Genomic DNA, 21400 nt, shown 5'->3' with positions numbered 1-21400 from the left:
ATACAATGCCTATATTTAGAGGGCATGGGGAGATTACAAATGTGTGTTTGTGTTTTGGGCTCTCTCTTTGCACTCTAAGTAAGGGCATTTCACATTTAAACAGTTTAAAGTTGACCTGCATATTTTACACTTTTACATATCAGAAGCATTTTTTTCTGTTTTTCCACTTCATTTAATTTTTTAATCTAATGTTGATGTAATCCAAACACCAAAACAAATCTTATGCGACCAATAAAGATTCTACCTGGACAGAAAAAAATGGCACATAGAGAAAACAGCCCACTGACAAATAAATAACAGGAAACATCGAAATCTTACAATAGTGAAACTCTCGCCTTTCCCATGTTGCACTTCTTGTGTCAAACATTATTCTCTGCGCAATGGAGTTTTCAGCTGAAGGGGCAATGGAACAACACATTTTCATACTGCCTTTGGAAATAGTGTCCGGGACAGATTAACTCACATGGCCAATGGTGCGTGAGGCACACTAGCTTGATGTTTAACCAGACTCAAAACTTAGGTCGCCTTTGCAAGGAGGGGAATTTACTTCACCATTAAAATAACACTATATCCCTAACTAATGGAGCAAACCTCCGCTCTGGGAAGTGGCAGACCAAGCGTCAGTTCTTGGACAGTAGTTCAAATCATCCTCCGATGATATAGAAAAGATAATGGTATGATACAAAGGCTGACAAACACAAATTGTGCATGAGCCACCAAGGGCACATCAACCCAGTGCAGGTACCTTTTTTTTTTATTCTTTTTTTCTATTGTCTGGCCGTTTGTATCAATCACCTGGTCGGTGTTTGCAGGTGCATAAAGCACCCCCTTACTGTAACATCCTCATCTAGAGAACAGGACCTATCTGCACCAGATATCGTCAGCTCCCATTGGTTATGATAACTGAGGTGGCCTTGTGTCCCTGCATCTGCTCGGCCTGCATCCTCACATGGGACGCCACATCATACTGGACTCCTCCACAGGCCAGGCCTGAATAACTCCGCAGGTTCTCCGGGTCATAGAGGTGCTCCAGGGAGTATCCAGTCAAAGCATAGGCTGCTTGCCTGTCCAGTGATTGCCTCTCCTGGGCCTGATAGAGCAGCGGGCTCCCCTGGGGCTGTGGAGGGTGGGGGGACAGATCTGTCTGCATGTAGTCTTTGGTGAGGGAGAGGCCAGACCTGGGGATCCCATCAGAACTGGGGCTGCTGAGACGAGACAGAGAGGCCGGACTGGTTGTGTTTTCGTCATTGTCGTGCGGACCGAGCACTTTGACGCTGTCCCGATGATGGAGACGTTCAGAGGGGAGGTCGATGCTGGGGGCTCCCGGGCCGCGGCACACCACGCTGGGCATGGTGAGCTGGGAGTGGTGCGATAGTGAGGAGGTGAAGCACGGGCTGTGGGCTTTGGCGAGGCCTGAGACGTCCAGCGGCGTCTTGTGTTGCTGCAGGCGGCTCTCTTCCTCTTTGATCATCTGCTGCGTGGCTCGGATCAGGGTCTCCATCTTGCTGGGCTCTCGAGGGGTTGCCCGGAAGTGGTCACCATGGTAACGCTCACCTGAATCACTGGTGGACCCGCCTCCATCAGGTGAACTCACTACACTGTCTTCATCCCAGTGGCCCCGTCCTGTGAGGAGAGTTCAATGACCACATTTCAAACCAGTGAAATCAATGATTGCAGTATGTTAATAAGTAATTTGATCCTTTTTGTCTGCCTTTAGTAAGTGTGAGAAAACTACTCACAACATGATCTGTATCCTATACTTCTCATATATTTTGTGCCAGTTGCAAAAACGTGTGACGTTCTGCTTCAAGTGACTATAGAACCATGGTCTGTTAGACTGAATGTCTTGGCAGAAGCACATTGGGGGTTGTTTCCCTGTGTGAGGATGTGAAATGTGAAATAACTTGGCTTTCAATTGCAGGCAATTTTTGAACAGATGGTAGCAATCGGCACACTGGCAAGAGACAGCGTAAACAACTTAGCATGTCCCATAATAACATTTGGAAAACAGCTACCATAAGAAGTTAGGCCAGTGCTATTTTCAGAGACAGATGGTTGTGGTCTCAACCTTAACACCTCACCGTGAATGGCTCCATGGTAGGATGTGATTTCGTAGCCCTCGCTGTTGTCGGTGGAAGATTTTGGCAGCGAGAGCACAGAGCGCGTGGCATCCCACCACACTTCTCTTCCTGACTGGGGGGTTCCGAGGAAGTAGCGGCCGCTCTGGCATCGCACGCGGTCACAGGTGGTGGTGTGAGGATGTGTTTGGGCATGGGTGAGATCGTCCTCTGATAGACCCAGGCCATAGCACAGGGAGCCTGAGTCTGGATACAGTCGGTAGGCGCAAGATGCCTCCGCAGCCTCGCCGGGATCCAGCAGCTGAGGAGATGCAGAGTCTGTCAGCGGGCTGCCTCCCCACTGGCTGTCTTGGTCTGACTCTGAACGCTCTGGATTGAAAGCTGAAAACTGCTGACAGAAACAAGAAAATCACAGTTTTGAGAGTTTGTGAACCTTGAGTCTCCTTTCTGGATTTAGCTGTATCAGGCTGTTTATTACCTGTGGGTAGGGTGACACTCTGGCTTTGGCCTTCGCCTGGGTCAGACGTGACTTGGTGCTCTTCCTGTCTTCGCTGTGACTGTCAGCGTAGGGGAAGGCTGGCTTGGTGGGGCTCATTTGGTCCAAAGACAGCTGCATTCCCTTATACTCAGTATCCCTTTTGACACAAACAAAATATACGTTAGAGATAAAATAAAAGTTTGAACCCATATTTATCCAGGTTGTGACTTTTTTTTTTGCCATTCTAGCGACTCGAGGAATGGCAATGTTGGTCAGTCCAACACTTTGGTCGAGACTGAAATATCTCGACAGCTATTGGATGGATTGCCTGGAATATGGTACGCACATTCATGTCCCCCTTAGGATAAATTCTATTAACTTTGGCGATACACTGACTTTTCATTTAGGCCTAGTGCCCCCAGCAGGTCAAAATCCAATACTTTGGTTTATAATCAAAATACTTGCAAAATGAATGACATTCCCATCAGCCTCAGCTGTACTCCAAATACTGAAAAAAACAGAGGGGATGGGATTGTCTCCACACCGATTCTTTTCATAGCCACATGCATGCGTGGCCGGACCGGATATCAAAAGGACTTCATTCTCTGCTCAGGACACCATTGCTCCACTATAACTTTACATAGCAAATGTTTTGATGTTCTAAATGTTACCTACAGCCTCTTTTAAAATGTATGCATTGCTTCATTTTAGTGTTGATGGTTTAGTGCCTTGATCAAGGACACTTTTATTGTTGTTGAGAGGGGACATAGTGTTTCTTGTTCACCTTCCCACCAGGTTTTCCCAATCAATTCAGAACTTCTCAAACCTTTAGGCCAGCGTTTCCCCCCAAACAATCTTCTTTATTTCTTATACAGTTTTGGTGGTAGTGTTGCACCAAGTGACATTATCAGTAATTAGCCTGCAGCAGACGTCTTGGCCAATATTGAATGTAGATAACTACACAGACTTATTTTACAATCACACGTTTTGCACCATAAGTAATGTGAGGTCTATGAAAAGTGAAAACAACATTTAAGATAAGTTCAAAAGATTAAGTACTCCCACTTCTAAGAAAAACAGACACCATGAAGAGAGTTAATCATTGTTTTCCGCTGTACAAGCATTGCCAGAATCCTGCCAGAAATAAATCATGAGTAAATGTGCACACACAGACACATGCATGTGCACGTATTATCTCTGCAATGGCAGTCCTCTGCAAGCATCTGTTTTTTGTATAATGCAAGCTTCTTTTTACTTGTATATGTGCATGCAACTTATGCACCATCTTTGACATTTTAACCCAATGTCCTGTAGCTGAACTCAAGTGTCGCTGTCGAGGGAGTGAAAAGGCTCCTGTGTCAAGTGTTCAGCAAACATGAGCCTATTCTTAACTTATCACATCAACAGTATGTAATAGCAGCTGCCTGGCATTTTAAACCCTGTGGCCCATCCTTGACCCTGCACAGCCAGCCTCTTTAATATGACTCTAAATATTACCCATTCTTTATGTACAACACCTTCGGGGAAAGGCTGTGTTTGGATAGCCAGTACACAGTGTGAGTGTTATTTGCTCTTGCAGGTATAGTTGCGGTGGCTGGTTCTGCATCCTATCTGTGCCCTGGATGACTTATGTCTGAGCCAATAATGTTGGGCCTTTGTGCAAACTCAGCTGTGTTAGCCGAATTCCACCTCAGGGTCAATGTCAGAGCACCTCATGTCTGAAATACGCCACCAGCCAACCTCCAAACATGATTTATAAATGGATTCTTGTTGGGTTAAAACGCTGTTGGGGCAAGGTGATTGAATTGGGGTTTTTTTTCTTTCTTTTTTATGTAGCTGCTTTTTTGTGCTCTTGCTTTATGTGAGCTCTTGGATACTTTCGTGTTAGAGCTAATTATGTGATTAGAAATTTGCTGTCATTTAATGTTACTTTTTGTTTTCTCCTTTGCTGCATTGGAGAAATCAATACGTGAAGTAGACACACACACACACACACACACACACACACACACACACACACACACACACACACACACACACACACACACACACACACACACACACACACACACACACACACACACACACACACACACACACAAGAAAGCCACATGTGGATCAACCAAACTTAACAAGGAAAATCCAACATGTGCTACAGCTATGAGATATTGATTCCTAGTTCACGGTTTGATTGATTTTGCTTTCCTTAGACTGCAGATCGATGGTGACAGTAGAGGTTTTTTGATGGGTTTGAACCCTGATGTTTGTCTTGCTGTCTCAAAGGGCCTTAGTGTGTTGTGTGCTCTCATAACACACAACTGCCTGAGCCCTGCAGTCGCAGTATTTGGTGGATTTGTACTCAGAGGCTACAGAGGGATAAAGAGACGGATTTGTCCAAGAGACAAAGACCCATCATATCATAGAGTGAGCTTCAAACGTGGATCATAAGAGTGTATGATATGAATTTACTTGATCTAGTTAAATAATCGATGCTCCTCCCTCTACAAATACCATTAGAAATGCAGCTGCTTTTAGCCCAGCACAGCCCTTTAAACCTTGTGTTACCATGTTTATGGAGCTGTGATTTTAGGGATTTCACTCCAAAATTCATTAATTGTAACAACTTAACATCTGAATGCATGATTCCTAATTACAAATGAAATAATCCAACCCAATGAAATGCTTGAGTGATACCTTAACAAGAATAAACGTCTCAAGAAAGTATTAATAAATATTTTGTTTTTTATTCTTAAATCAATCTGTTTCTTAAGAGTAGTTATCTTAAGAAAAGTTTCTCTCTGATTTTAAGATGGGAATATAAGTGAGACTTACGTGAGGACATAGTTGACGCTGACTATACAGTGAGGTCTTGAGGACCGGCTGTTGTGGACGATTGTGGCGTAACTCTGGACCCAGACCCAGCCGCCGTGCTTGGCCAGGAAACGATAATACTTAGTAGTAACTTGGCCTTTTACAAGCACTGAAGGAGATAAAAGAATCAGGCAGAAAACAGAGATTAACATACTTAAGTGTGTGTGTGTGTGTGTGTGTGTGTGTGTGTGTGTGTGTGTGTGTGTGTGTGTCTGTGTGTCTGTGTGTCTGTGTCCGCTGCGGCAGGTTGCCTGAGCAGTTACTGTGACAAAAGAAGGTCAGCCAGCCTGTTGTAAAAGCATAATAGTGCAGGTTTGTAACTCACGGAGGTGGTGTGCACAGCGGAGGTGGAAGATGTCACAGCTGTGGACGTGATGGTACAGGGTTTTCTCTATCAGGTCCTGGGGCTCATAACCTGTCAGTTCTGCCACCCTGGAGAGGAATTAACATTTAAAATATGCAGAGTGATCCAGGGATACTTCAGATTTGTCTTGTTTTGCTCGTGTTTTACAGGCAAGAATTGTAGTAGTTAATTGGGGAACTATTTGAACCCTCCTAATGAAAAATGTATGTGCTTTACAGTAAGCCCGCACAAAATAAAGAACACTGGATTAGAAAAAAAACACCTCAAGAGAAATAATGAATGTCATATACTGCAAACTGGCTGTGTACCTGGAGTCCAGGAAGATGAGCTTCATGTCCAAACTGGCTCTGAACATAAACATGTTGCTGTGCAGTTTGATCTCGGTCACAGCGCTGGGAGGCAGGGAGTGACCCACAGCTACCAAACCCACGTTCTGGTAGCAGCCCTCAAAAGGAGACATGTCTAAACTGTACTGACGGATCTTCAGGTAGCCACTGCAGTGGATCACCTGTGGTAGAGCAAGATAGACAGCAAGAGAAGCTAAGATGAAAATTAAATGTATATAAGAAAATCCTGAAATGTCCCTTCAAACAGAAGTGTATACAGCGTGATTTAATACTGAATAATGTATATACTACTGAGCAGAAATAAAAAATTATTATTGAAATACAATATTATAGAAATGCATAAGGATATTGTAATACCTCTGTGCTGAAGTCCTTATGGCATTACATGAATACTATATTACATTTTCTTAGATAGAAATAAAGAAAATATTGTTTTTCTTTCATTAGGATAAATTATTGAATTACTCTATTGCAATAAATAGTTAATTAAATACCATAGACCAGTGACTAAGCCTAGTTGCTTACCTTGTATCCACCACTGGTGAGGCCTGCGTTTCTTTTTGCCAGCACACATTTCATCCGCAAAAAGAAAGAGCGCTCTGCTTCATATTCTGAAGGAAGGGAAAAAAAATTTAACTGGGCGATTATAAAATAAGAGTCAACTCAGAAACTATCACAGAATGGGGAAAAGGGCTGACGCTACGTGTGCGTATTTAAAAACAGTTTCCGAGATCACTATGACGTTTTTGCATTTTAATAATAATAATATAGTCTAATAATAAAATAAATGCATTATTTCTGTAACATAAAAATTAAATAGGTGCATGGAAACATATAAAGCGATTTTACTGTTGCAAAATGAGGGAATACTAAGACACGCATTGCTGCAGACTATATTTGCATCTGTATTATTGACACATCCGTTGCATTACAATCGATATCTGCTCGTTCTAGACAGCACAGTACAGTAATTTCCAATTTAATTGCAAATAGACGAGATATATTTGGGAAGCTTCAGAGAGGAAATGTATTTTACCTTGGACGAAATGTGAGTGATATGGCTGATGAGGCGTCAGCACAGCTGTCATCTCGTCGTGGTCGGCAGGATGTACATATTCATAAATACTGTTCCCAGTCAACTCTACCTGTTGAGAATAACTCATGTAATTAACAGGTAAAGACTGTGATGGACTATGATGATTTAATTTGCAAAACACTGTCAGAAAATATGACAAAGTAGCAGAAATGCATAAAACATATCTTAAATAAAAAATAAATAAATAAACATGATTGTACAAACGGACCTGAGACAGTCCTAAATGGACCGACGCTGTTTCTGAAATGTACATTATTTTCCCATCTGGAGCCACAACAAAGATGAATCCGTCCAACGTCTGCAAATAATCGAGACGCCACAGTTAGCCCGATACCTCTCAAAATGATTTCACACGACCATATTCCTTTCTTGCAGATAATTAACAGTTAATTGTGCTGGTAATACTAATATACCTGCAGCAAATGAGATCCCAGCTCTCGTCCAATATTGTCCAAAGATCTTGTTCGACTTGTATGACCCCAAGCCTCACCCAAACCTGGAGAGTGTGAACAAAAATGCTGTTTGTCTGCTGTGTGACATTATGATGAAATGGAGAAGATGCAGAAGTGTTTATTATATATATATATATATATATATATATATATTTTATCGATAATGAAGAAATACAACGCCATATTTTGTAATTGGTTATATAAATCTGCTTTATTATTATTATTATTATTATTATTATTACTAAAGTTAGACTACTGAAAAAGGCTGGACACACACACACACACACACACACACACACACACACACACCTCTAGCCAGAGGCGTGCCTGTTAAAAAGGTCTATTTAGTGTTAAAGCATTTGCAGTGCCTGCCACATGATGTACAGGCTGCAGACATGAACCTCGTTAATCTGTTGGTGTTTACAAGATAATTTGGCGATGTGACTCTTGTCACAACTGCAATGTAGACATTCAATCTGGAGGGATGACATCACTTATATAGCAGGATGATATTTTAATTCATCATGATACTCCAGAATGAAAATGCAGAATTTGAATGCCTCCTTACATTAATCCACCAATTTGTCCATCTTTTAGATTTCCTTTTGGTCCAGTAAATCCCTCAGTTTAGGCCACTATTTTCAGTGTAAGTGAAGCAAGTAGCCAGTGCTGCTCATTGAAAGTCATTCAGTTTCATGAAGCTCTGATGGAGCTCGGGTATCATCAATAAATTAGCTGCTGCTGTAAATGGAAATAAAAAAACGGTCTCCGCTGTCGGACATAGTAGTAGCCTAATAGTTTACTATCAACCCCACCAGATGAGAGGATGTAGAAAAAGGACCTACAACAAGAAAACATGTTTTTTTGGGGAATGGGTACATAATATTAAAAATACGAAGAATAAAATGTTTTTTTGTTTTGTTCTGTATTTTTAAAAAGTAATTTTAGTCTCTCTTACATACTTTTATGTAACATGTTATGACAGCAAAATATAAATATGTCTGTTGAGTATATAGCAGCAGAAAAGTGGGCTTCTGGTTAGATTTCATGGCAGATCATCAGTAGCATTTTTCTTATACAAAAGAGGCTGTGTAAGATTGTGTGTGCCTCCTGCTTACATGACTTTAGGTAATTAGAAGCCTTGCAGGGCCTTTTAAAATAATAATTGGTAAGTCTTGTTCTCAGGCACGCGGTCAAAGAAGCCTGCAGAGACCCGTATAAAAGATGGTGGCAGATCGTCTCCTTTAGACACACTGAATTAAAAACGACCATAATCCATTTGGAAAGACTCCCTGCAGTTTAGGGGAAAATTACTGTAATGTTCCTATAATATTTATTTATGGCTCAACGTGGGTCTGTGAGCGCGGGTATATTAACAGTATCCTACTTGAATTTCATTTTTTTTTATTGCATCTTCTATAACACTATTGTAAATAGGACTAAACTGATTCCTGATATTATTAATAATAATATTTACACGTTTCAACTAAAACAAATTATCGTGGGATTACTAAATTATAACAGAATTATATTGATTACTGGAATAGTGATTTTATATTAATATAATATAATATGATATATTAGTCTATATCCTGCCTTTTATCCATCATATTGTTTGTTGACTATTTCGCTCACCCTGAGGGAAAACAATTCTCATCTTCAGGTAACTCGTTGTCAGTCTTATTATGGAGGCTTTGTCCAGTTGAGAGGTGATGGCCGACGGTAAAGGCAACATTTTGGCCAGTTCATAAAATTCACTGTTCTCCTTTTCCCGTCTAGTCCTTGCTGCCGTTTTGGATTTCTCCTTCATTTCGGCGTCTTTTCACTGTATCCTTCCTTGTCTGAGAGGGTGGGCATTCAAATCAGCAGTTTCGCTGATTCCTCTCCACCTTGACTCCTTTTCATTGCAGATTTTTATCAACTAAAAAAATGTGGAGTTTTAATGTAAACAGTTGAATCCAAAAATAAATGTGAATATCCCTGGTAGCCTACTCCTGATGGCGGGCAGTGATACTTCAACTGGTTGTAGTTGAACCGTAAAGGTGCTGCCGCGGGATCTCATCCATGACCTGGAAAAACACACACAGAAAGAAATATTAAAGAATCATTGCATGTTGATCTGCAGAGGCTCACGTTCACACTAAGACCGGACATGATGTAACCCTCACGTGTGTTGTTTTAATGTAAACCTGATGCAGGCCTGCATATCATAACAACATTTACACATCAAGCATCCATCAAAACAAAAGTCAGATTTATTGAAGAAGACTATAACCTTGACATTCTCGGCTTTTAACAGCAGCAGCACTACGAAAAGCAGCAACAATTACCACAATATGAAAAAAAAAAAAATTTAATAATAACAATTACATAAGCAAAAAAAAAAAAAAAAAACCAGTGCAATAAAAGACCACTACCAGTTCCCTGAGTAATTTAATTTCATGAAGATATAAATATGTGTAGACCAACTATTAAACAAGGTTTTAATTTCATGAAACAAGCTCACCCCTTGGTCAAAAAACAATTTGTGGTGAAGGGCACACTGCAAACATGTCCATCTCAAGTCACTTTAGCCACCAAGCAGCCTTTAATAGACTTCTGCCAATGAGGTGAAATAATTCAGCATTTTCTGTTGCTTCAGGAATGATGAAACACAGCATCATGTTGTTGATCACTGCAGTAGTATCGAGGAAATGTAATTTGCTCCAGCACAGTTCCTGAAACGTGTGCAACTGCGTTGGAAAAAAACAACAACTGGGACATAATCTCACCTCGCTGGCCAATTTTTTTTCACTCGTTTTAAGAAAATGACATTTAACATCCGGTATAAGATGACCGAATTGTTGAGACAGATTTATTTACAGTATTCCTACCCGCGCTGAGATACACTGTATATTCCCCTACATCTTAATCGATACTGTGGCCTTACAGGCAGCCTGCTGGGAATTTCACCTGTCCTGATCCGGGTTCACCAGTCGTCCCAGTTAAGTTTGGTCTCTGCTCCTCCTGGATTTCCACCTGGAAAGTTGAACGGACCGTGCGCTGCATACACCTCTCCAAATTATAAGGACGCGCAACGAGTGGCATTCGTGCCCAACAAGCCTCTTCTCCTCAACTATCTCACTGTCCCTCTCTGGAACTGCTCGGGACCCGCCCACCGTGTGCCCACCTCGCTCTGATTGGATGGAAAAGCTGAAAGTCATTTCGTGATTGGAGTTTTACCGTGGGCGTCAACTTGGTACGGCAAGGCTCGGCACTTGTCCGTGCCCGAAGTGAGCTTGGATGTGATCTTGTTGTGTTTTTGTCATTAGCGTTAGGAACACTGATCAAGCTGAAATAAATAGATAAACAGCAAAAATAGCACAGCAAGGGAATGTTCTGGGCTCAATAAAAACAACAAAGACCTTTTGCTGGTGATTATTTTAAGGAAAATATCCAGACTAAAATATAAATCTTCTTTATTCCAGAGAAAAAGAAACAATCATTTGCTTCCACAGTTAATTCAGACAATCATCACACAATGATCAGTTTTCTCACGTTTCATATGAGTTTTTTTTTTACCTAAATGGAAAGTGTCATAGCCTAATGTGTAGCCTAATCAGGACGAAAGTATTTTGAATTTATTCACTGCAATACATTTCCTGAAATATGTGTTGAAATACGGAAAACGGATGCAAGTTTGGTGACGTTTCTAGTAATAAAAACACAACAGAGGAATAAATAACTAAACAGATGTTAGCCTACTGCTACGGGAAGAAAAACATCTGTTGATGTTCTACTCGTGCTGCTGCTCATAGCAATGCTTTTAATATACTGTATAGGGTCTTTATTTATACTGAACTGTAGATCTGACCAAAGCATGGATCTGCTTTAATGGCTACACTAAATATTTTACTTGTTTTTTTGTGGATTGCCTTTCTCTGCATTTAGAACCTTTTTGGTTCAGAATTTCTCAGCATTTAATGGATTTGTTGTTGGTTATTCCTAAACATTGAGAAGCTATTAAAGCAGAAGTAGGTCTACATGCTCTTAAGTGCGTTGCATTTATGCTTAAACTTTAAATTTGATATTGAAATCTTGAGGTTGCTTGATTTATTTATTTTTGCTCATGGAAAGCACTGACTTGATGCATTTCTAATTTTCTCTCTTATCAAATTTACCTTTTATCAACTCACCCCGGTTTGTTCTGAGCTATTTCGGACCTGGGGTTTTCTTAAAAGAAAACAAATGCAAAACAGTTTTCTCCCGCCTGAGAGAGCAGTGCGCCCGTGTCCATGGCTCATGCAGTAGTTTGGTGTCCGTGAAAACACGTTTATCTGAGGATTAATTTCCATGGTTTGAATCAGATGAGAGCGCCGCTGCGCATGTAGTTTTTTAATTAGGTACCGGGTGCTCAAATGGAGGAAGAGGAGGGGGTGGTTAGAGCAGCGGGCGCGGTGACGGGGGCGCGGACGCATGGCGGTGAGCTCATTACGCACATAATTAGCCCTTAAATTGAAGCTGCATCCTGCCATAATTGGAGATTCTTCTGCTGCCTGGGAACAGATATTTCTCTCTCTGTCTCCTTTCTGTGTGTGTGTGTGTGTGTGTGTGTGTGTGAGGGAGGGAGGTAGAGAGAGAGAAAGAGCGATAACTGCTAGACTCAAAATTAGGCCTACAAGGATATACCCTTCTATTATTTTCTCATTTCTGACAAATAAAAACAACAAATTGGCAATTAGGGGACAGCACCAGATGCCGACTGGTTCTCAGGTTTTCCCTTTAAAGCAAACAAAATGTTACTTCATCCTTCACATCAGATGATTATGATCTGAAGTCTTTGAAGCTAACACATGCTCGGATCTACTTGACATCTCTCTCTGTGACGAATCCCTCATCACTGGATCTCATTTCCTTCCTATGTTTTACACAGCCACCCATAGGTCAAAGGTCACCACGGTTTGTTCACTTTGTAGATCCTTTTCCATGCAAATGATTTGAATTCCATACTTCTTTAAAAACATCCAACTCTCCTGTCACATTCAGTCCTCTAAACCTCTTTCTTATGTCTATGGACATGCACAATAAAACATTCTTACAAATAAAACTGTGATCTTTAATGGAGATTCAGCAACTACGGATCAAGTTTAAGGCAGCTTGCTATGATTTGTGCCCCCTCTGCAGTGACTGACAGCCTGTCAGAGATTGGGAAGTTCTCTAAGACTTAGTCCTCATGTACACAAGTATTTTTAAGAACAGGGCTTTTCCTTCATTTGTTCTCACAAAAAATCCAGTCCACACATGCTCTGTTTAGAAAAATCGACATCCACGTGAAAACCCAACAAGCCGGCACTTCGCTGATTTTGTCCAGTTGCCACTGGCAGTATTGCAAAGAAAAATCCCTCTGCGACCAAGAAAGGGGTCACAATTGAAACACTTTGAAGAGCATGCCAAGCCAACAGGGGGTGATACACATATACATATCCCCAGTCGTGCAAAGAAGAAGATGTTGGCCTTTTAGAAGACTTTTACCGGACCAGCAATGCTGGTGGCAGGGTCTGTGTTGTGGCAGGGTTTGATTATGTAGCAGTGACCTCCGGAGTGCATTCTGAGGCCTCCGTTTCACAAAACAGTGGAAGAGCAACTGAACATTTATGTGTTATGTTAACATGTAAAAATTCCTAGCAAGCCTGTTACCAGTACTATTTTGGCCACGTCTGCCATTGCAAGAAATGTCGCCTCACAAAGTAGATAGCGGCGCACACTCATAAAAAAACTAAGCCAAAATCCCAATCCACACGTCAACACACAAACAGTGTTTCTAAAAGCCCTGGCCAGAGTTTTCCAAAAGCTCTGTTTACAGTGACCTAAAACATCGTTTGTGTGTGGACGGAAGGACAAAACGCATAGAAAAAGCTACGTTAAAAAAAACTAAAAAACTGTGTACGTGTGGACTAGGCCTCAGAGTATGAATTTTAAGCGGCTGGTAGAAGATTTACCATGCCCGGACATCCTGTTAATGCCCCACCACAGGCTGCCACAACAGGGGAGCTCGCTTTGCTGTCCTTCCAACCCCTCCCTTCCCTCGCCACCCGAGTCTCACCCGTCTTTCCATTTTTATTGTGTTTTTACAAATCACGCTTCTCTGTGGGAAGCCAGGCCTGAAATTCTCCCCAGCATGAAAAAAAGGGCAGGTTAGTGAAGTCTATTTAAGGAAAGGATTCGAGGACAAGGTGGGAAGGAGGTGAGAGGATGAAGGTGTCAGTAGTGCTCAATGAGGAACATGGTGCATCATTTCCTCTAATGAGCTCTCATAATGAGTTTCTGTTTTAATGATCTGGGTCACTGATTGAGCATGGTGCCCTTGAGCAAGGCACTTAAAGGCTTTTAAAAAAAGCACATGTTCTCACAATTACCTCTAGTGGCATCCAGTCAAGCAGATAGATTGAAGAGTCAAGATTCAGTACTTGATTCTCTCTCTTTCTCTCTCTTTTCAATGTAGCTGATATGAATTTGCTTTGGTGAGCTCAAATCAAACAAACGACATGAAACTAGTTTAAGACTAGATAGTTTTTTTTATTGTATTAAGGTTTTGAGATACCTGTCTCTCAAATTGACAGTTTAAAAAAAAAAGTTCTTTTGTATTCCACGCATTTATGTTCCTTGTGAAAACCTGGCGCCTACATTACCCACAATGCAACTCGACGATTGAAAGTTGGGTCGCAGATTCTGGTGTGTTATGCTAGTAGTGGCTAATATAGCCTCAAGCTGCTAGCTTCAACCAGAGATGAGGAGCGGGCTACAGAAGTCTGGTAAGATCACTTCTTTCTAAGTCCACAACCCCAATTATTTTTCATTTTCAAACTTGTAGTCTGTAGACCCAACCGTCACTGACCCCAGTGACATCACTTCAGGCAATTTATCACACATTTAAAGCCTTCAAAAACTAAATGCCAATATATCTTTCCAGAAAAAGTTTTACCAGTAATTAAGGGTGATACACAGACTTCACTAGGTACATTTTTCATCAGCTTTCTGATAACTTGATTTGAGAGCTGACATTTGAAAATGGGCCACCAAAAAGCATTGCATTCATGCACTAAGTCAAACCTGGAAGACAAACAATAATCTGTGAATTTGGTAATTTTTTGCTTTAAATGTTGCTGAGTTAACCCGGCAGTTAACTGACTGGCTGCCACGTTTTCCTGAACGTGTCAACAAGGACAGTCCCTGCTCCAAACTACAGTACCATACAACGATAACATACCTTCTCACCAAAGGTTTGAGTCTTTGAAAATTTGCCATGAAAACATTACACTCCTAGAAAAAAAATCAAAACGTTATCCTTTCGAAAAGTTCTTCCATGTACATTGGTTAAGTACAGTAGTTAAAATTGTTGGTGGGCCCACACAGATCAACTTCTGTATTTATAACATCTCCTCCACTTTCTCTTTCTCTCATATCTCCTCTCTTATGATATGTGATGATATTGATATTGTGATATGCTCACAATAATTTCAACGTGGACTAATTCCTCGCCAATACAGATTCAAACCTGATTAGATGTGAGATCATACATAGAGAGAGAGATATATAGTGTCTATATGTGGAGGAGAAGAGACTGCATGGATAATTCAGCTGATATGTGGAAATGGCTACAAGATGTTAAAAAAAGGAAAGAGAGATGGAAAAACGATTTTAAATGTGTTAGTAAAAAATTTTACAGAGCGAGTGAAAAAGCAATGAGACTGAGGCACCATGTTGGGTTACACTCTGTGCTCCGAGATTGAAACGGTTGGGCATATGTAAACAGGCTGCATGTTTGACCAAGATTTGCCAGTTGTGTTTTCTGTAAGTTATTACGGACTCTTTGCGTTGTTTTTTTCCCTTAAAAGACAGAAATATTATTTAGTACTCCCCGCCTTCTTTAGCTGTTGGTTTTGAACTGGCCACTTTCTTTGGAGAGTGATGGTTGGAAATGTTGTATTGTGTTATTTTTCTCCTATTAACAGTGACTCTTTTCCCATCAATTCTCGCTCTCTGTGTCTCTTTCTGTCAGGGCCCTTCACTGAGCCCATCTGCTGTGTGCGAGCGTTAATTAACCACACTGCCATTTCCTCTGTGTGTGCTGCGTTTGAAGGTGCTTGGAGTACACGAGTCAGCCTCGCAAGTTCATCAAAATGCTAATTCAGCCCAAATTAAAGTTGTGATTAACATTACACAGTTTCCTGTGCAGACAAATTGATCCTTCCATGATCTCTCTCTCTCTCTCTCTCTCTCTCTCTCTGGGTGATGAGCGTCTGGGGAGAGAGAGACTTTCCTCTTGGGTGTCATAATTGCCAAAGTGGAAGAAAAACAGAGACTGCCTATAAATTAAGCTAATGAGTTAGAACGATTTGTGTCTAAATGCTAACAGTTTTCTTTATAACATAAATATAAGTCATAACACAACATTCCAATTTGCCCTGTAAGAAATATGGATTCCCATTATATCTTCCCCTGCTTTTCAATACGTCACATGCATATCAATCCATATTTGTTTGTGTGCATACTGTACCTGTGGGTATGCTCCTGCATTGTCTTAGAGTGTGTACATATGTGAGGAACCAATAAGCTGTAGCACGGATGCTGTGACACAGTCCTGACTGTATTTACCCTGTTCTCCAGCTGCCTCTGCACCTCCCAGAAACTGATAGGCACTGATAGGCACATGAAAACAAGGTTTAAAAAGTCCTATACAAAATAATAGTATTTAGTAACTGCTTCTATTTTTTATTTTATTATCACCTGGCATTTGTCCTCAATAACCTTGCGTTTTACACATTCTCACATCTCTGCTGTCTACAAGCTGTAAAATGTTAAACACAAAATAAATTTGTAGTGCTGAAAGACAGATTAGTGGCCTCTCCAATAGGTTAGCTGTGTTAATTCATGGGAAAAAAATCAGCAAACCACAACATGCTCCTGATGCAACAGAGGCTGTGCCATATGCATTTTCTTTAAAACAACAGCAGCTTGACATTCCCAAAGGGTAAATGACAGTGGGACACTTATTTAGGTACATACTGTAGTCTCTAGCTCTCTCTCTCTCTCTCTCTCTCTCTCTCTCTCTCACACACACACACACACACACACACACGGATAAACTTCTCGTGGTAATGAAAGCCCCTGGCGTTCATCACTCTGTCTTAAGCAGTGGTTATTGAGGCATTAAATATGTCTACACAGGGCTCAGTGAAAGGCTGCCAGATCAGTGTTCTCCTCTGAGGGGGCTCTGTTTGCATACAGACAGGTTGGGGGATTGGGAACGTGCACCGAATGGAGCCTGGGAGTCGTAACTGGGTGCCCACCACTCTGGTGTTAGTGCCATTATGGGATGTCACTGTGGGAGAACTGCGGCTCTTCAGCAGGATTACTGAGATTCTTGCTGAAATTGAGCGGAATTGGAAATGTGGTCGACGGATTCTCTCCTGAGTGATTCGTGCACAATACTGACACACACACACACACACACACACACACACACACACACACACACACACAGAGTCTTACATTCATGTTCACACAAATGCAAATGTGCATTTACGCGAACATTTTGCCACAACGGGAAGTCTGATGATGTTGATGCTTTTGTGAAAGAAAAGAATACGGACTGCTACTGGAGGCTTTGAGCAAATGTCAATTTATTTATTCTTACAGCATGACGACAAATGCAAAATAGCACTGGTGCATACCTCAGCAGCCTCTACTGCCTTTGGTGCATGTTTGCATAGTGTGAAATGTGGTGGTTTGTTGTGTTTTTTTAAACTCCGCTTGCAAACCAAATTCCCCATAACGAGCAATACAGATTTGAATTGTATTAAAATGAAGTGAACTGAAATGAGTCTACAATGTAAAGGTAAACACTGAGTTTAATTCTGAAGCATTGTCATGCCAAAATCTGTGGACAAATGTACTACAACAGCTTTTTTATAGGGCATTTTGAAGCAATCTGTTGTATTTGAATATAGTCCAGTAAACTAGTTTTGTTTAGCATTGTAAAACTGAGTGACTTTTGTTCATCTGAACATTCATGTGAGCATTCCTTTTACAGCATAGGCCAGTGTAACTACATAACTCAATGAGAAATAAGGTATAAAAAAAGGACTTTACAGCTCAGTAGCCTCCTTTCTAATGGGTTTGGGGGTCAATGTGCTGAGGCCACACTCCCTTCTGAGGTCCCTTCTCCTGTGTCATAAAATAAACATGCTGGGTGCGACCCTGGTGAGGGTGAACATTAACACCCCAGCCTCTGGCCCGGGGGTCAGCCAGGGGTCAGCAGCCTGTGGTGGAGAGAAGGACGGAGATTATTCTTCCACACTGACATGGCATCAGAGTTTGTGTAAGAAACTCACACCCCTGGTCTTATGTTAATTCTGTCTGAAGGATTAATGGCAGCAAACAGACTCATTTAGGTCAAAATGGTGATTTGTTTACTCTGATCAGGCTGTGGGACTGAATATCTACAGATATTATTTATTTTATTAAGAAATATGTTTTCCTTTTAAATGTTCTGCCCTCTTTACTTTAACAATTACAATTCTAAAGATGTGAGAAGATTCAGAATTCATATTGAATTTATGTTTAGCAATCATTGCATCAGAACTTGTACCAAAAGCGCCAACAATGTATTTCAGACAACTTTTTTTTGCCACATTGAGGCATGAAAACAAACTGTAAACACAACTCTAAAATATTATTACCCTTCAAGTTGATATGGTGAACATGATAGAAAACAGGTTCTTCACACCCAACGACTTTATCATTCGTTTGGAGTCACGTTTCTGAACACCTAATCTCTAGAAACAGTTATCAGCATGAATGCAGAATCTGTGGGCAATGGGTCAAGATTTGAGGATCGGAAGTGGTCTGTTTCCGTTTGTTGTCCAACTAGTATTGAATCATGTTTAAATGGGCTTTGGTTGCATGCAGGAAAACAGTACGTGTGAAGAGCAAAAGTCGCAATGGCCGAAATGCAATATCAGAACCCCCAAAACCAAAATAATGAGTGAAAAGATGGGAACTGTGGGGTTAGGTACAAGTGACTCTTTCACATACAAGAAGGCCTGTGACCCATTTTCTACACAAAAAAATGTATTGTAGCCACTTTAAGTAATTACAACCAGTAGTGGGCATATTGCGTCCCAGAGTACATTTTGAGGTGTTGTCATGAAATGTTTGTCGCACATCACAGATTGAGAAACCAGAAGAGGCAGAGTAGAGAAGCATGTGCTTCACCCTGGTGCATTATTCAGCCTGACATTCACCCTGACTGTGGGGAGCCACAGATGTCGGACATGGCTAAACAGCTATTGTAGAGAGCAGACACGGACATCAGACCTGCCAAAGACTGGTCGGACTTTATATTGACAGTAAGAAAGAGGGGTAGAGAGGGAAATCTAAGAAATGATTGACAGCCGTTCAGGCAGAGGTCAAACAGCACTTGTAACTAATTCTTTAAGGTTTGCATTGTCTTTTGCAAAATATGCTATTTGGCGGGGATTGTATATTCCACATACAATGTCAATCTAGGTATTCTTGGCTAACAAAGCAACTGTGATTACCATCCAGGAAAACAAAACAGAAAGTGGGAATTTATAAGCAAATTACAAGCCGTAGGATTTATTTGTGCTTTTAGCCTATCCACAATGTGCTTATAAAACCTCCCCCTGCAACAATTAGGGGGGCATAGATCACATTCTTGCCTTTGCAGAGGCCTGATAATAGCATACGGCTTTGGGACATCTCATTCGCATTGGGAACGGTCTGGAAGATGCTTTACTAGATGGATTTATATGTTGCCTGCACTGCTTTCCTGTGATTGAATGTCTGTGTGCATGTGTTGAGCTGACTCTGTGTGGCTCTGTCAGGGGACTCATAAGGCAGGTTTGAATTAGGCATGAGATAGAAGGAGGACGTGTGTGTGTTTGTCCGGGCGTGCATGTGTGACTCGGAGTACTTTATGGTGAAAAAGCGTGTAAATAGTGACCGGAGACAGATGTGGTCTCATCCCTTAAAGGCTGAGGATAAAAAATCGTTGGGACAAGACCTCAGGATAAGGGCAGAGTGGGACATTTCTCAAGATACTTCCAGCGTGTTGTGGCACACCACACATACTTTTTTTCTCTGTATAATGGCATCACTGGCTGATAATATCCAGTTGCACAAAGTGAAATCAAATCTTTTTTATCTGTGCAGCTTACAGCTTTACCTAAGAGGTTAGCTAGAGCTCTAAACACCACAAAGCCTATAAAACATGAGCTGGAGAGTTGTGAGAGACATAAAAGTAGTTCCTTTTAATGTTATATTGATTTACAAACCGCATGTTAAAACACCTCCCGGTCATGGGTCATTACTTTCAACCCCTAACGAATTGCGCTGGGTGCTGAGCTGGAGCCAGTGCACATGAGGCACTGGACGTTTTTAGATCCACATGCACAGGTTTTGGGTGTCCTAGTGTCTAGACAGTAGCAGCCAGAGAGTAAAAGCTTGAACTGAAGAAAACATTATACAGCTGTAAAGTAAAGCAACAGTATATTGATAAGAGCCTGTGAAGAAGTGCTATTAATCATGCAGTGTTTTTGAACTGCTTAAATGTTCAATTATAACCATGCAGTCTTATACTTAAAGTCTAATTTACTTTTTGTTTTAACATAATGTTTTTATGATGACCGGCTGGGGGAAGGGTAGGATCAGCTGTCAGGATCTTGTCACCCCTGATGTGTGTATTCACCGATGTCATCCGAGCATTTTTACATGCCCATATTGATTAGTACATAGAACAGTTAGGCAGAATTACTGTCTGCGTTTTGACCTCACAACACAGTGTTGTGAAAACAGGGACATCAACAGGGGGAAATTATACCAATTAATTAGTTTCACTCTATTAATGTTTTTACGGAGTTAATGCCAGAAAGAAAAGCAACATGTTGCTCAGCACTATTGAGATATGCTAACAGTTTGGTTTGCTCACATCAGTGCAATACATTTGTAAATATACAACATATCAGACTTTATTAAGAATAGCACGATAAAGTTCTGGACTTATTTCCATCATTGTCCCTGGTGTTTACATTCCACAGTCCAAAAAACATTTATCCAGATGGAGACACACTCAAGACATTCAATGTCTGACTTTACTAGAACATAACAATGAAGTACTACAAACTGAATCACAGGAACAAACACATTCTTTTGAGAAACAAGACAATTTATAATAAATATATAAGAAAAAAGTTGTGAAATAAGTATAAGTTTGGAAGATCAATAAGGAACAATGTAGATTATTAAAACAAATAAAAGATTATTATTTTCTAAAAGAATACTGGTAATATTTTAAAGTTATGGTAAAGTATTGCTGGAATACTACTGTATCCAGCAGCCCTTGTTCATAGAAAGTAATGTAACTGACAAAGCTATTACACTCCTTAAACTATTGTTTTATGACAATGGACTGTTTGGTCCTGAACCTGCTCTAATTAGTATTAGTATTAAGTATTAGTTGTGATAGTTTCCTAGAGAGATGAAACTGCTGCATTTAAATTGCAGTATGTTGGCTCTGACGTGTAAACAGCAGACAGAGTTTCATGTCTGATATGGCAAATAGGTTTCACTATACTTGTATATATTTATAATCAAATATATTCAATGCACACATTGAAAAGCATTTATTTTGAAAGATTCATGTAAAGTGATT

At 40.8% G+C, this 21400-nt stretch overlaps 1 protein-coding gene across 1 annotated transcript; it reads right to left on the bottom strand.

Annotated features, from left to right (window-relative positions):
* Positions 1 to 780: 780 nt before the first annotated feature.
* Positions 781 to 9553, bottom strand: LOC114573337 (single-minded homolog 1). Its single transcript, XM_028605491.1, has 11 exons — positions 9322 to 9553; positions 7648 to 7730; positions 7443 to 7532; positions 7175 to 7283; positions 6664 to 6749; positions 6100 to 6299; positions 5753 to 5859; positions 5389 to 5536; positions 2557 to 2713; positions 2082 to 2466; positions 781 to 1623 (listed from the first exon to the last, which is right to left on the bottom strand). The coding sequence occupies exons 1-11, from the start codon at positions 9494 to 9496 to the stop codon at positions 881 to 883; spliced, it is 2283 nt and encodes a 760-aa protein (XP_028461292.1). The 5' UTR covers positions 9497 to 9553; the 3' UTR covers positions 781 to 880.
* Positions 9554 to 21400: the final 11847 nt, after the last annotated feature.

Source organism: Perca flavescens, chromosome 18, assembly GCF_004354835.1.
Source record: "Perca flavescens isolate YP-PL-M2 chromosome 18, PFLA_1.0, whole genome shotgun sequence".
Taxonomy (NCBI): domain Eukaryota; kingdom Metazoa; phylum Chordata; class Actinopteri; order Perciformes; family Percidae; genus Perca; species Perca flavescens.
Note: the sequence above shows the minus strand (reverse complement) of the source record. Positions and strands in the feature narration are given on the sequence as shown.